The 16,312-nt window shown below is 45.5% G+C and overlaps 1 protein-coding gene across 1 annotated transcript in view; it reads left to right on the top strand.

The window, feature by feature from the left end:
• DYM (dymeclin) overlaps positions 1-2,620 on the top strand; it is a 693,305-nt gene extending 690,685 nt beyond the window's left edge. The window contains exon 17 of the mRNA XM_030192928.1: positions 835-2,620. Within this exon, the coding sequence (XP_030048788.1) occupies positions 835-984 (150 nt within the window). The 3' untranslated portion in view covers positions 985-2,620. The remainder of the gene's footprint in view (positions 1-834) is intronic.
• The last annotated feature ends 13,692 nt before the right edge of the window (positions 2,621-16,312 follow it).

Raw genomic sequence — 16,312 nt, forward strand, 5'->3', positions numbered from 1 at the left:
AGCACTATCCCCTCCTCCCAACCACCAGCCCCGCCTCCCACCACCAGCTCTGGCACAGACCATATAAGTCTGCTCAAGGCACAGACCGTATATGTCTGGCCAGCACTATCCCCTCCTCCCAACAACCAGCCCCACCTCCCACCACTGGCTGTGGCACAGACCATATAAGTCTGGCCAGCACTATCCCCTCCTCCCAACCACCAGCCCCGCCTCCCACCACCGGCTCTGGCACAGACCGTATAAGTCTGCTCAAGGCACAGACCGTATAAGTCTGGCCAGCACTATCCCCTCCTCCCAACCACCAGCCCCGCCTCCCACCACCGGCTCTGGCACAGACCGTATAAGTCTGCACGGCACAGACCGTATAAGTCTGGCCAGCACTATCCCCTCCTCCCAACCACCAGCCCCGCCTCCCACCACCGGCTCTGGCACAGACCGTATAAGTCTGCCCAGCACTATCCCCTCCTCCCAGCTACTATCCCCGCCTCCCACCACCGGCTCTGGCACAGACCGTATAAGTCTGCCCACCACTATCTTCACCTCCCCTCCACCAACCCCTCTTCCCCCCACCGACTCCACCACCCAATTTCGGCTAAGCTTCTGAGGATCTCGGCAATATTTTCCCATTGTGTCTCTCACTTTCATACTGGTCCCGGCATCAGCTGATGATGTGGCTTCACCTGCATAAGAGGGAATAAATGTCAATATAAGTTGCTGAACCAGTGCTAAGTGTTCTAATAAACTAAAACATTTTTGAGCTGCATCAATTCATGAATGTGAACCTAATGTAAGATGATTAGTTAATGAAATCAATCTTTTTTTTTTTTTCACCAGAAATTCCCAGATTTGAAGTTTAAATACGTAGAAGAGGAGCAGCCCGAGGAGTTCTTCATCCCATATGTCTGGTCCCTGATCTACAATTTTGGAGTGGGGCTGTACTGGAACCCAGAGGACATACAGCTGTTCACAATGGACTCTGGTTGAGAGGGAAGAATACGGACCCAAACCTACGGACAAAAAAAAAACCCTGAACCAGTGTGTGCTTGCAGAGAAGAAAGCTTTCCAGTGATTCCATCGTGCAATATACCTTCAGCTATTCACTACCAAACTACAGTAAAGCATTCAATAGGAATTAGTGATGGGTAAATGGGGAGATTGGTATGCAATGTGCAACATGTATTTATACACAAATCTATAGGTAGATGTTCATTGAAAAGTTTCCAATGATAGAAAGAAGAATTTAACATTTTTTACAATGAGGATAAGTACACAGGGGATTGTAACGTTAAATTGTGGTACGTTTTTAGTCTGTGGTGGGTACACATGCATATTTTGGTTCCGTGCAACATTTGGACTTTCTGTTTTGAGCGGGACAAAATCATTTTTGACTGCCTATATGATGCTATCAATGCTTCAGCCATGTTTGATTTAAGGAAGGTAATGTAGAAGTTCCACATAACTTAAGTGCAATGCAAGGCAATTTACAATAAATTATAAATAATTACATCAATAATCCAAACATACATCAAGACCCCAAAAACAAATCCCCTCTGCTGATGATGACTTTGTCTCAGCAAAAGCTGCAGCTTATGTCTCCCTAACATTGCTGAAATTGAAATTCACACTTTGACTAAATGAGTTCACTATTTTTACGTCAAAAGCTATTTCCCAGAGGATCAGAGAAGGATTAAAAGTGAGCGCCCTTTTTCTGTCTGTCTCCTTTCCCTCATCCTATTTGAAAGGAGAATGGTGAGAGAGAGAATGGTCTCAAGCTTCATAATTCAACCTTATGATGGTCATTTTATATCGGTTTAATAAGAATATTCTCCTGGACTTGTCACTGTTACACGTGATGATTAAACAAGATCAACCTGGTACTGAATACAGCAAAAGAAGCTAAAGGGGATCATCACTTTTTAATTACAATTTAAGAAACCTGTATCTGCAAAAAGAAAGAATTCAAATATATTTAAACTAATTTTAAAATCTCTCTTCCTTCTTCTTTCAATTGTGCACCTGTATACCGCAGTAGAATCATTACAGCATAGAGAGATCCATACATACAACCATCCTCATCTACCCCCATCCATCTATCCTGCCAACCACCCATATCTAGAACTGTCTCAGTGAAATCATAATGAATGCAATGCGGACAACAGCGGTGGGAAAGTCTTAGAGGTAGCAAAGCATGGTTTTTTTTAGTGGCTGTTAAATGAAGCACATTATTGTTTGTTTTTGACAATCCAGAGAGTGACTGTAAAGGATTTCTGACACGTGTTACATAGGAATGTTTCTTTTATCTGTTCACCTGGAAGTAGTGCTCTATTTTTTCTGAGAATTGGGAAGGGGAGGCCAAGCACAGACTGCACTGTTGTTGGGGTTATGTCCTGTTCATATTTATTTAAAACTGTGAATATATGAGTATAATTTGCATACTTAGAAGTTATTGGGCCCTTCAAATAACTCCAGGTATTTTCAAAGGCAGCATGAGGACTAGCAGTGGCCTGTCTCGTTTAAAGGATGGAAAATTATGCTGCTTGACTTCTTTTGATGCTTTTGAAAATAAGAGGGTTGGCTTTCTCATTTATTTGTAATGATTCTGTAAGGGGTCTTTTTACTAAGCTGCCCTTATGCAGGTTTTCCCATGCGCTAAGACCATTTTTACCACAGCAGTAAAATGGCCAATTTTCCCTTTTGTTACATTAACGGCTATGCCCTAATTTTGCCATTAGTGGGTGGCCATTAAATAATATTAACATGGGAACACTTACCAACCCCTATTTTGTAGGCTGTAAGGGCAGTAATATATCTGGCTAACTGATTAGCACAGACACGCCTTCTCTGCAATAAAATACAAAATATTTTGTGATGTGCAGTTTGTGCGTGCAGATCAAGAAATTACCACAGGATGCCAGATCATGTCCTGTGGCAAGCCCATTTAAGCATACTTTGGGCTTACAATATCTTAGTAAAAGGACCCAAAAGTACCTTAGCAGAGCAACAAATCCCTTGGAATGGTCGTCTACAGTTATATATTAGTCCATGAGACACCAGTCAGTTTGCACTAAGGGATGTTCAAATCTCTTTAAAAGAAATTTAACAAACCCATGAAACAGCTTCATGTTTATCAAGTCACTTTGGCATAGCTCTTTTAAAGGAGGAGTTGAATTTTTGCCAAAATCTGTTGCAGATTCTCAGAAAATCCAACGTAGGCACAAGCCAAGCAACCATGAATCTCCTTGGGTTGGCAGATCTCCTCCAGATTTTTCCCAGATCCACATTTCCCATTGATACTGGACCAAGCTGGAATCTGTCTGGTTCTAGTTCAACTGCAGATTGTTCCCACATGCCTAGCTGGAACCAGCAGAGCCCCATAACTTTTAGTTAAAGTTATCGAAAATATTTACTAGCTCCCAAGATGCTAAGGATTTTGTCCGACTATAAATCTGATTAATTTTCATGTGATTTATCTTGTACAGCACTCTATAAATAAATATTACTAAAAACACTGCTCTTATTTTCTTTCTTGTTTTGGATTAAAAATCTTTAAAAAAATGAGTCAAATAGATTGTAGGGGGGGGGGTGTTTTGGTTTTTTTTTTTTTTTGCATTTCTAAGTAACTCCACTGTGTTGGTGTTCAGCAAACAGCACAATCCAGATATCAGTGCCAGATTCTGATTGGCAGATGGAAGTTTCATCAAGACCTCTTCCAAAGTCTGATTCATTCTTGGTGAGTTCATAGCACACTTTGGAGTTAGACAGACATACTGGAGTCTCCTAAAATTGAACATTTTCACTGAACTGTAGCTATGTTTGTTCATTTCAAATTTTGTTTTCTTGCAGATGATGCTAAAATGATACTTCAAAACATGAAGTAATCTAAAAAAGCTTCAGTGGTCAAGAGTTTGGCTAGTGAGATTTGATGCCTAAAAGGTGCAGAGACATGATTTGGAGTGCAGATATCTAAGATAGCAATGCATGAAAGGGAACGGAGGAGTGATGTTCCCCAAAGTGGAGAGGTATCTAGAAGTCTTCAGGTTGCAAAATATTTATTTGTTATTTATTGGACTTTATTAATTGCCTTTATGAAGAAATGCACCCAAGGTGGTGTACGTAAAATTTACAGTTTTAACAGTATAACACACCCCTGAAGGTGTGGATGGCATGAGGAAGCATCTAGCAAAGCTTAAAGAATGGTCCAAAAATTGGCAACTAAGATTTAATGCTAAGAAGTGGAAAGTCATGCACTTAGGTTACAAGAATCCAAGGGAACGGTACAGTATAGGGGATGACGTGGTTCTGTGTACGAAAGAAGAGTGAGACTTGGGTGTGATTGTGTCTGATGACCTTAAGGTAGCCAAACAGGTAGAAAAGGCGACAGTCAAAACCAGAAGGATGTTTGGGTGCATAAGGAGAGGGATGACCAGCAGGAAAAAAGAGGTGATGGTTCCCTTGTATAAGTCTCTGGTGAGACCCCATTCGGAGTACTGCGTGCAATTTTGGAGACCGCACCTACAGAAAGATATAAACAGGATAGAGTTGGTCCAGAGAGCAGGTACAAAATTGGTAAGAGGTCTCTGCCATAAAACATACAGAGACAGGCTTATTAATCTCAACATGTATGTTCTGGAAGAGAGGTGGGAGAGAGAGGTGGGAGAGATGTTTAAATACCTCAGTGGCGCTAATGTACATATGAGCCTTTTTCAAATGAAGGAAAACTTTGGAATGAGAGGATATATGATAACGTTAAGAGGAAATAGGCTTAGGAGGAATCGTAAGGAAATACTCTTTCACGGGAAGGGTGGTAGAAGCATGGAATGGCCTCCCTGTAGAGACGAGGACTGTCAGAATTTAAGATAGCGTGAGACAGGCACATGGAATCCCTTAGGAAAAGGAGTTGTTAGTGGTTGCTGAGGCAGGCCCTTATCTGCTGTCATGTTTCATGGTTCTAAAATGACCAAATACAAGAATTAAATACAATCAATAAAGTAAACTTGAAAATCGCAAATTGAAATCTAGTAATAGGACAAACATGAAATAGTGTCACAAATATACACATTTAACAGCACTGTAGAACAATCATATAACAGAAATATGATACATGTCAGTACAATACAAATGATCCTATATAATAAAACGCACCTCCAACATTCTGAAGCTGACTGCATGGCTGAGGCATTCCTGCTCTCTGTATCCATCTCCTGAATTGACATCACGTACTTCCGGGTTCGTCACAAGCAGAAGTGACCAACCACACGAGGTTTCTCGGCTTCAGAATGTTGGAGGTGCATTCTATTAAATAGGATTGGTCAGTTCCTTGAAGCACAGCCAGAGCTCAGCGTCCTGCACAGTAACACTCAGACACCAGAGAGAGGGAGGGGGGCCTGACACCAGAGGGGGGGAGGTATCTCTGTCACACACATACTCTCTCTCACACACTCTCTCACTCTCACACACTGTCTCTCACACACTCTATGTCTCACACTATCACATTCACTCTCTATGTGTCACACAGTCACTCACACACTCTCTTGGTCTCATACACTCAGTCTCACAGAGAGTCTGTGTCTCACACACACTCTCGCACACACTGTATCTGTGTGAAACACACTCTTTCTCTCACACTGTCTCACATACGCACTTGCACACACTCTCATTCTTACATACACACTCTCACAGACACACTCTTACCCAGACTCACTCTCTCTCTCACATACACTCGCGCATTCACTCTCTCTCTTACACACAGTCACTCTCACATACACACTCGAGGAAAACCTTGCTAGCGCCCGTTTCATTTGTGTCAGAAACTGGCCTTTTTTACTAGTACTATAATAGACAGCATGGAAGAATCTTCAGATAACAGATATGATAGGTGTTTTATTGGTATTATGCTGACATCCGTAACTGGCACGTATTAGTACATTCAAATAGCATTTATATAATGCTAAAACTGTTCCTACAATATAATGAAGCATCTTATTATATAGCAGAGGGACCAAGTGCCAATATATAAATAGGGACAAGATGGGACAAGTGGTTAGGGTGGTGGACTTTGGTCCTGAGGAACTGAGTTTGATTCCCGGCACAGGCAGCTCCTTGTGACTCTGGGCAAGTCACTTAATCCTCCATTGCCCACCGCATTGAACCTGCCATGAGTGGGAAAGCGCGGGGTACAAATGTAACAAAAAATAAATAAATAAAAATACATTGTCAGCTGGAGTAAATAGATGGGAGGCTAACCTGAAGGCAAATTATATCTACCGTTAAATAAGTTGCAGGGTATGCATCAAGCTGGCCCAGGAGTAGAATGAGTGGATATAGTACAACAGGGCTAGTAGCAAAAGCCAGAGGAATGCCAGGTTGCACTGGGAGAGGTGGTGTTAATGCCTCAGTAGGAGTGCTGTGGTCTCCAAAAGATATAAACAGAAGCAGTCCAAAATAGTACATAATCTGTACCATAAAACTGCCTCACTGTCACTGGCTGCACATACATATGTAGATTTGTAAAATGCAGCAACTACACATGGAAGTGCCAACGTCTCGGCGCAGAAGCTGCCAGGTTTGTGCCTTTCATTTTTTTCAACATATATTTTGGAGAATAGCTGCTCCTACTTTGTACATACTGGCAAATAACATGTGCAATCCAAGTATTTAAATGCTTGCAGCTATTTAGAGAATACTACTGCAAGGGTGATAATGGGGAGCAGATAATTTTTTTTAATACTTTTATTTTTGAATTTTTTTACAGCATAAGAAAAACCAATATGACAAAATATCCAAGTAAATAACTTTTCCAACGCTGTTGTAAATTGCACAACAATTATATCCCCCCCCCCCTCCTTTGTTTGTGGAGAAAGCTTAAGTGGGGAGCAGATAATTTTTATTTTTATTTATTTTTGTTACATTTGTACCCTGCGCTTTCCCACTCATGGCAGGCTCAATGCGGTAAGCAATGGAGGGTTAAGTGACTTGCCCAGAGTCACAAGTTGCTGCCTGTGCTGGGAATCGAACTCAGTTCCTCAGTTCCCCAGGACCAAAGTCCACCACCCTAACCACTAGGCCACTCCTCCACTGTTGCTACTATTTGAGATTCTACATGGAATGTTGCTATTCCACTAGCAACATTCCATGTAGAAGTCGGCCCTTGCAGATCACCAATGTGGCTGCGCAGGCTTCTGCTTCTGTGAGTCTGACGTCCTGCACGTATGTGCAGGACGTCAGACTCACAGAAACAGAAGCCTGCGCAGCCTTCTACATGGAATGTTGCTAGTGGAATAGCAACATTCCATGTAGAATCTCCAATAGTAGCAACATTCCATGTAGAATCTCCAATAGTATCTATTTTATTTTTGTTACATTTGTACCCCGCGCTTTCCCACTCATGGCAGGCTCAATGCGGTAGGCAATGGAGGGTTAAGTGACTTGCCCAGAGTCACAAGGAGCTGCCTGTGCAGGGAATTGAACTCAGTTCCTCAGTTCCCCAGGACCAAAGTCCACCACCCTAACCACTAGGCCACTCCTCCACTGTGGGACCCCTTTGCTTAAAGTTACATTGGTTACTAATGGAATATTGAATTAATTTTAAAATATTTTGTTAATAAAAGGGTATAGACAACATGCCTAGAATATTTATCATGTTTTTTACAACCTTTCACTACAACGTGGTTATTGTGGTAGTCCCATGAAGCTTTTTTGGGCATACCAAGTTACTCCAATGTGATCTTAGAAAAAACTCAATCAGCTTTTTCAATTCTTTGCCCCAACATAATGGATTCATCTTTCTCTTGAACTGTGGTTAGAACCTGTGGTGGCAATTCTAAAAGTTTGCACCAAGATTTAGGTGATTCTGTAATGGCATCTGTGCACCAAGATTCCCTAATGAAATATAAACATGTCAGCATTGACACGCCTAAAGTTAGGTGCCAACATTTATGCTAAGTCGATGGCGGTCATAACTGTTGGTGCCTAATTGTGCTGTGAAGTCTGTGTAACTCGGAGACATGCCCACTCAGATGTGCACCCCCTCAAACTTACATGCTAAGTGATTTTGGCATGCATGTTATAAAATAGGGCTTAAGAATGTATGCATATACTAGTAAAAAAAAGGCCCGTTTCCGAAACCAATGAAACGGGCGCTAGCATGTGGCATTTCTTTTTGTGTGTGTATGTGTCACAGAGTTATTTTGTGTGGGTGTGAGGGTGGGGTGTGTGTGCAGGTTGTTAATGTATGTCTTTTTTTTTTGTTTTGTTTTTTGATTGGGGGTTGGGGGATGTGCTGTGCTATGCTGGCAAAGTGGGATGGATTGGTGTGTGGCTTTGAGGGTGTGTGTCTGTTGTATTGTGTGTGTGTGGTTTTGTCTGTCAAGGAGGTTTGTGGAGGGGGGTCTTTCTGTTGGTGAAATGTAAATGTGGTTGTAGGGGGATCAGCCTTTGCTGAGTGGTGGATTGTTTTTTCCGGGGTTTTTTTTTTTTTTGTGTGTTGTGCTGAGGCAGCAGTGTTGTTTTAGATGGGCGGAAGGTAGAGGAGCACGTTCTTGGTCTGTCGGTATTTTTTGGCCGTTTGAGGGCTGCTGTAGTGGAACGCTGGAAGAGAAATGTGCTGTGGGAAGCAGCGTCGTCTTTTTCCGTTGGGCTGGGGTTCTGGGCATCCTGGAGGTGGGAGACAGCTTGCCTGAGGACGGGGATGGTAGTTTTAAGTTGGCGGAAGGGAGAGGAGCACGGTCTCGGGCCATCGGGGGGTGATCCGGTATGTTCGGTCCATTTCAGGCCGGCTGCAGGAGAATGCTGGAACATTTATGCGCTGCGGGAAGCAGCGCTGTCTTTTTCCGGGTGCTCGGGGAATCCCCGAGGTGGGAGACGGCTTGGCTGGGGATGGTTGGGCACGTCCTTGGCCACTTCGGCAAAAGGGGAAGAGGAAGGGGGTGGGGAGTTACCTGCAGCCGCGTGAGAAACCGGGTATTCTTTGTTTGTTTTGTATTATTAGTTTGCATTTCTGTTGACGAAAGAGTGGATGCCTTTCGAATGATGGAGGTGGTGCGTCGGTGTGCGGTTGTTTCGTTAGTTTGGCAGCCAGTCTCCAGCGATTCTTAGGCAGGGAAGGAACACGCCTTCCTTGGTTGCTGTTTGCTGCTGGCTGGGTCGCGGGTAATCCTTCCAGCTGGGCCACAAGCTTGTCCTGTTCGCCCACGTCCCAGATGGTGAGGAGCATGCTGTTGTCCGGCTCCACCGACTCCACGTCAAGCGAACCCAAATATAGTCTATGCTATAGGCCCTCCAGCACTCTTCAGTACCGGCATTAGGCATTAAAAAAATTCCCCCCTCCCCCCCCGGTCTAATTTTGCACATACCCACGGCAGGAATATTCTTCTCTCGTTCAAGCGGTGGTTCTGTGCTCTCCATGCTGCACAGATAATGAGCCGTTCTGCTGGTGAATGCTCCTCCCTTATTGCCACATAGTTTCCTCTGATAGGTCCGTCTTACGTTGCCTAGCGTTGCCTGGGAACGGTTTTGTGATGGTCCTTTGTGTTTCAGAACGTTGAGGGTGTTTTTTCTGATTGGTCCGTCATGCGAGGGCGGAGCAGAGAGACATGGTCAGTGTTGTGGCTTCACCACCATGAACTGACGAACCCTTCAGGGAGTGACTGAGTGACTTCAGAATGTTGAGGGTGAGTTTTATTATAGTAGATGTCACACCAATCATTCACATAAGTACTATTATTCAATAAGTTATACTTGCAATTAGGAGCCAGTTTACAAAATTACCCTTTATGTATTTAAATTAATTAATAGAAGCATGTTGTCTTACACAAGCTCTTAGTAAAGGTACGTAGTGTTTTTCCCTGTTTTAGGAATTTCAGTGTACTTTTGGGAGAAGTATGGGATTTTATTAATTTTCTTTTCTAACTGTATGTTTATATGTTTTTTTATCATCAATTTATTATTGTTCACTATTGAAGGGCTATGGTCAACAAGTGACACATTTTCAGATTGAATTAATAAATAAAATTTAACCATGATCCCTGTTCTAGTATGAATACTTATTTTTGGGATCCCCTGGATATGTGTTTATTAATCATCTATGTTGTTTTGCAATTTGGTTTCCCATTTGTCAACTCAGAATAAAGGTGCAAACTCAGGGGTCTCAACCACAGCAGGTGACCTTGACAAAAAGGAATACAAACGAGTTACGTGGAGGGGCATAATCGAAGGGGACGCCTAAGTTTTGCTGGGGACGTCCTCTCAAAATGTCACGGTGGAGGGGCGGGGAAACCCATATTATCGAAACAAGATGGACGTCCATCTTTCGTTTCGATAATACGGTCCGGGACGCCCAAATCGCAAAATTTAGGTCATCCTTAGAGATGGTCGTCCCTAGACTTGGTCGTTTCTGATTTTCGGTGATAATGGAAACTAAGGATGCCCATCTCAGAAATGACCAAATGCAAGCCCTTTGGTCATGGGAGGAGCCAGCATTCGTAGTGCACTGGTCCCCCTGACATGCCAGGACACCAACCAGCACCCTAGGGGGCACTGCAGTGGACTTCAGAAATTGCTCCCAGGTACATAGCTCCCTTACCTTGTGTGCTGAGCCCCCAAAAATCCACTAATCACCACTGTACACCACTACCATAGCCCTTATGGGTGAAGGGGGCACCTAGATGTGGGTTTCTGGTGGGTTTTGGAGGGCTCACATTTACCACCACAAGTGTAACAGGTAGGGGGGGATGGGTGTGGGTCTGCCTGCCTGAAGTGCACTGCACCCACTAAAACTGCTGTCATGGAGCTGGGTATGACATTTGAGGCTGGCACAAAAGATTTTTTAAGATGTTTTTTTGAGGGTGGGAGGGCAGTTAGTGACCACTGGGGGAGTAAGGGGAGGTGATCCCCGATTCCAGTGGTCGTCTGGTCAGTTCAGACACCTTTTTGTGCCTTGGTCGTAAGAAAAACAGGACCAGGTAAAGTCGTCCAAGTGCTCATCAGGGATGCCCTTCTTTTTTCCATTATGGGTCGAGGACGCCCATGTGTTAGGCACGCCCAAGTCCCGCCTTTGCTATGCCTCCGATAAGCCCCCTTGATCTTTGGTCGTCCCTGCGACTGAGTACAGTTGGGGATACCCAAAATTGGCTTTCGATTCTGCCGGTTTGGGCAACCCTGTGAGAAGGACTCCCATCTTCCGATTTGTGTCGAAAGATAGGCGTCCTTCTCTTTCAAAAATAAGCCTGCTAATATGCTTCTGTCTAATGTAATTTACATTTTAATATAGCGATTTCAGTGGACACAGGATAACAGGAAATGTCACTAGACATGTTCACAGTACAAACCATTTTTAGTTTGAGTTTAAAAGCAACAAAACTTTGTGAGTGATGAGACAAAACTTCCTTCATCAACTTTTTCATCCGCACCAACTAGTTGACTCTTGAGAGTTCAGGTGACCCTCGGGGAAGAATGCTGGCTTTGGCCTAACCCCTGGTAAGCCTTTTCTTGGCTGGGAAGTGCATGGTGGAGGTGCCCAGCGCTGCCGCCAGCTGCCTTCCAGGTGCTGTGGAGGACTTGCATCCCATCTGCATATTCTCACATCCTTCTCCAGAGTTGCGATTGTCCGAGTCTTGCTGTGCCTGAATAAGTGGAACTGATGTTTCAGCCATCGTGCTGTTTCTTTCTTCAAGGTATGCTGTGAGGTCTGCAGTTTGTCTTTATATATAGTGGCTTCTGAAACCTAATTGGCTGGGGTTTCAGGTGGATGGTTTCCTCAGGAAGGCAGGAGATTTCTGCAGGAAATTGAGGTGGGAAAATCCATTGGTCACAAATTTGTATTTTGGTGGGAAAGTTCATTGGTCACAATTTTAAATTCTGGCAGGAAATGTGGCTGAAAAGTAATTGGAGAGTTCTGACTTTGGAGAGGGAAGGAATTTCTGTAGGTCATATTCTAAAATTTTGGGAGGAAGAAAGATGACGTTTGTCCTTGGCACGAGTCCTTTTTGCACTAAGTTTATTTTGAATGAGAGGTTGCTATGCTTTGTTTAGGAGACCATCTTGCCAACAGGTTGAACCTAAGGTTTTTGAACTTTCCGCAGTCAGGACTAGAGTCTCCAGTGGATATGCTCAGGAGAAATGACTGAAAATTCCGTGTGAGTCTGCTCCATGTATTTTCCAAAAAGCTTTGTTGAAGGGAAGGAGAAGATGAGTGCAGGAAGGAAAAAAAAAAAAGGAAACGTTTGAGGACAGTTCTGATATTTCTGGACCATTAGAAGTTTCACAATTGGAACCTTGAGCTAGAGGGACATTATATGTAACCTTTGCTCTTGAACCTGACAAAATCTAGACACGTATGATTTGCTTTAGGTTTTAAAAGTGTTGGCTTCTTGAATCTAACAAGATTTGTATTTCCTGATATTTCTAGAGCCTCCCAAGAAAGGCATAGCACTGCCTTGGCAAAGAGGAAACATGTTATTGCTGTCAGACCAAACTTTGTGTTGAGATTCCTGTGTTTATATCTGATTAAGTTAAATGGTGTCAAATTCATTTTCTGTGATCCCATACAGCTGCACAATTTTCTGTAGTATAGAGTTCCTGATTCATTTTAGATGCGCTCTTTTGTAGATTGTGAGCTGGGGGTTGGAGGAAAACAATGAATGATGCCTTAATGTCAGTTCTTAATTCACTAGTTGTTTTTTTTTTTTTTTGCTTAGTTTAATTTTGGAATTTCTCTTGTGTGCTGTTCTAGGCAAGGTATAGTGTAGCTTAAACAGTCAGCTAAACCATCCCCAAGTAGAATCTTTACCAGTAGACTCTCAATTCTTAAGCAAAATTTCTTTATTGTAGCACTTATAATAAACAAAGAAAATCCAATTTAGTACAGTTGCTTGGACAGAATTATTGCCTTCTGCACATAGTCTGCATCTAGCCACTCCAGAGGCAAGGAGATGGCCAAACCCTCAGCCCAGCTGAGAGTAAAAGCTGTAACACTCAAAGGGGAATGAGGGGAAGTAACTCAGGGCAAATGAATGGGGAATTACTTGGGGAGATTATGAAAAATCTTGATGGAATTACAGTAGATTAAGGAGGGATCAGTGCCATCCAATAGCTGAAGAAATATGGGTATTTCTTTAGCTAAAGCAAAATTAAGAGCAAGCATTTTGCCACCAAGAAGCTTTTCTTCTGAGAATGCAGAGCCTATTTAACTTTCAACCTGTTCCCAGCAATGTTCCCTCTAAGCTATACTGGAGTCCTTGCCAGCATTCCTGCTAGTGGGGATTGTGCTGCAATATCATGCTTTTGATTGTCCAGGACAGGCAGTCCCAGAGTTCCTGCTGGTGGGGGAAGGTGGTGCTGTAATATCATGTTCTCCAAAGACAAGCAGGCCAATATTCTCACTGATGGGTGACGTCACGTCGGCCCGGAGGACTTTCCAGCAAAGTCCATGACAAAACTAAAAATGTCCCCCGTCGCGCGGGCGGATGCAGTGCGCATGCGCGCGTCCACTTTCCCGCCCGCCGCGCGGGCACATTCCTCAGTTTTTTCTTCTCCGCGTCTGAGGTGACACGGAGCTCGACTGTTCGTCTTCGTGTTCCTCCTGTGCCCGGAGGTGAAGAAAGAAGAAAAAAGCGAAGTATCCTTTTTTTGTTATCTTAGATTGTTTTCGTTTATTAAGTTTCCTTTATTTTAGTCTGCGATTTTATTTAAATCGCTCGGTCGGGTATTTTTCCCGTCTTTTTCTTTTGTTTTTCTGTGTCATCTTTTTCTAGACACAATCGCGTCTTTTGATTTGGCAGGGACAATTTTTCCCGAGATGTCAACGAAGACGCCCAGCGGCTTCAAGCCTTGTGCCCGCTGCCATCGGGCCATCTCTGGCACTGATACACACTCGTGGTGTATTCAGTGCCTTGGGCCGGATCATCGCTCGGAGAGTTGTAAATTGTGTCTCGCCATGAAGAAGCGGACACTCCTCTCTCGAGACGCCCAGAGAGAAAAGATTTTTGGGCCCGGTGCTTCGGCGTCGGCGCCGTCGACGTCGTCTAAGTCAGCGCCCTCCAAACCGGCGCCGGGCAAGTCGGTGCCGGTGAAGTCGGTGCCGTCGAGGATGATGTCTTCGAGGCCGACGTCGTCGAGGTCGACGTCGAAGGAGGCGTCGGCACCGGGAGACAGGGGACAGGCTGCCATTAGACCCATGCACGCTGGGAGCAGTGATGCATCGAGTGGGTCTCCACCCGCCTCGGCGCCTCCTGCTGTGCAGGCCCCCCGGGACCGTCCTGCGTCGGACCCGGCCCCGAGGAGACGTGTGGATTCCACGTCCTCCTCTCCGGTGCCGAGGAGTCTCGATGACATGCGTCGGGCGAAGGCCAAGAAGCATCGTCGTCGATCTCCTTCGAGACACGGCGCCGGGAGCTCCGGGTCATCGATACACTCGATACCCGAGAAGCGTCGGTGCCGAGAGGATCGCTCTCCCTCTATTACTGAGGTTCCGACGCGTGGGGTCGCTGGCAGCCGAGTCCCCACTCCCCAACCTCAGCAGACTTTGCCTCCGACACCTCAACCGACCCCGCAGCCTTTTCCGACACCAGCTCTGGATGAGAGTATGCAGGCCATGTTCCCATTTTTCATGAACATGATGCAGCAGTGGCAGTCGGCATCGAGGTTGTCGGTGCCGACGGCGTCGACGGGGCCGGTGTCGATGCTTTCAGAGGCACCGGTGCCGACGGCGTCGAAGGTGTCGACATTGCCGATGCCGGATGTTCCTGCATCAGGCCTTCAGCCTGTGGTGAGGTCTGTCTCACCGGTGCCGTCTCCGGTGCCGGTGTCTTTGGCTTCCCGAGTTGACTCTCCCGAGGCATCGGAGCAGGAAGCTTCCCCGGAGCCTCAGGGACCATCAACTTCTCGGCACCATCATAGAGGCCATCAAGCCTCTTCGTCGAGACGGGCTCAGATTCGGGCGGCTCTGTCTGAGCTTTTAGCCCCATCTGATGATACCTCATCCGAGGATGATGAAGGAGTGCATGGGGAGTTCTCTGGCGAGGATTCTCAAGGCATTCCATCTGACTCCACTCCCTCGCCACAAAGGCAGCTGTCTCCTCCCGAGAGCTTGTCTTTTCCATCTTTTGTTCGGGAGATGTCTGAGGCCATCCCCTTCCCCGTGGAAATTGTGGACGAGCCCAGAGCCAAAATGCTTGAGGTTCTGGACTATCCATCTCCACCTTCATCTTCTGCCACAGTTCCTTTTCATGAGACTCTTAAGGAACTTATGCTGAGGAACTGGGAGAAGCCTTTTTCTAGTCCAACCGTCCCTAAAAAAGTTGAGTCCCAATATCGGATCCACGGGGAACCCAGTCTCATGCAGACCCAATTGCCTCATGATTCAGCGGTGGTGGATTCTGCCCTCAGAAGAGCCAAGAGTTCCAGGAATTTCTCCTCGGCGCCCCCGGGGCGAGAATTTGCAACTGGACTCTTTTGGGAGGAAGGCGTATCAGGCTGGTCTGCTCGCTTCCAAAATCCAGTCTTACCAACTCTTCACGAGTGTGCATTTACGGAACTCTGTGAGGCAACTTGAGAGTTTAGTAGATACACTCCCTGAGGAGAAAGCTGAACCCTTTCGCCAAGTGATCAGGCAGCAGAAGGCGTGTCGCAAGTTCCTGTCCAGGGGCATTTTTGACACTTGCGATGTGACATCTCGCTTTTCCGCTCAAGGTATAGCGATGCGCAGGCTCTCATGGCTGCGTGCCTCTAACCTGGAGGAACGAACTCAGCGGAAGATAGCAGATATCCCATGCCGGGGGGATCACCTTTTTGGAGAGAAGGTTGAAGAGATGATTGATCATCTCTACCAGCGTGATAACGCTGTGGACTCTCTCTCCCGCCGGGCGCCTTCTGCAACCACTTCCACGGCTAGGAAGGTTTTTAAGGGGAAAAGAAGTGCTCCCTACGCTTCTAGAAATCGTAGGTACACTCCTTATTCCCGTCAGCCGGTTCAGGCTCGACCCCAGCCCGCTCGCTCTCGTCAGCAGCGGGCACCGAAGCAGCCCCCTGCAGCTCCCCAGCAAAAACCAGGGACGGGTTTTTGACTGGCTCCAGCAGAGCATAGCCGAAGTCAAAGTGCTTGTACCGAACGATCTGCCGGTCGGAGGGAGGTTAAAATTTTTTCACCAAAGGTGGCCTCTCTTAACCTCCGATCGGTGGGTTCTTCAAATAGTCCGGTGCGGGTACACCCTCAATTTGATTTCCAAACCTCCAAATTGCCCACCAAGAGCTCAATCTTTCAGCTCCTGCCACAGGCAGGTACTTGCAGAGGAACTCTCCGCCCTTCTCAGCGCCAATG

The sequence above is a fragment of the Microcaecilia unicolor genome, chromosome 2 (assembly GCF_901765095.1).
Source record: "Microcaecilia unicolor chromosome 2, aMicUni1.1, whole genome shotgun sequence".
NCBI lineage: Eukaryota > Metazoa > Chordata > Amphibia > Gymnophiona > Siphonopidae > Microcaecilia > Microcaecilia unicolor.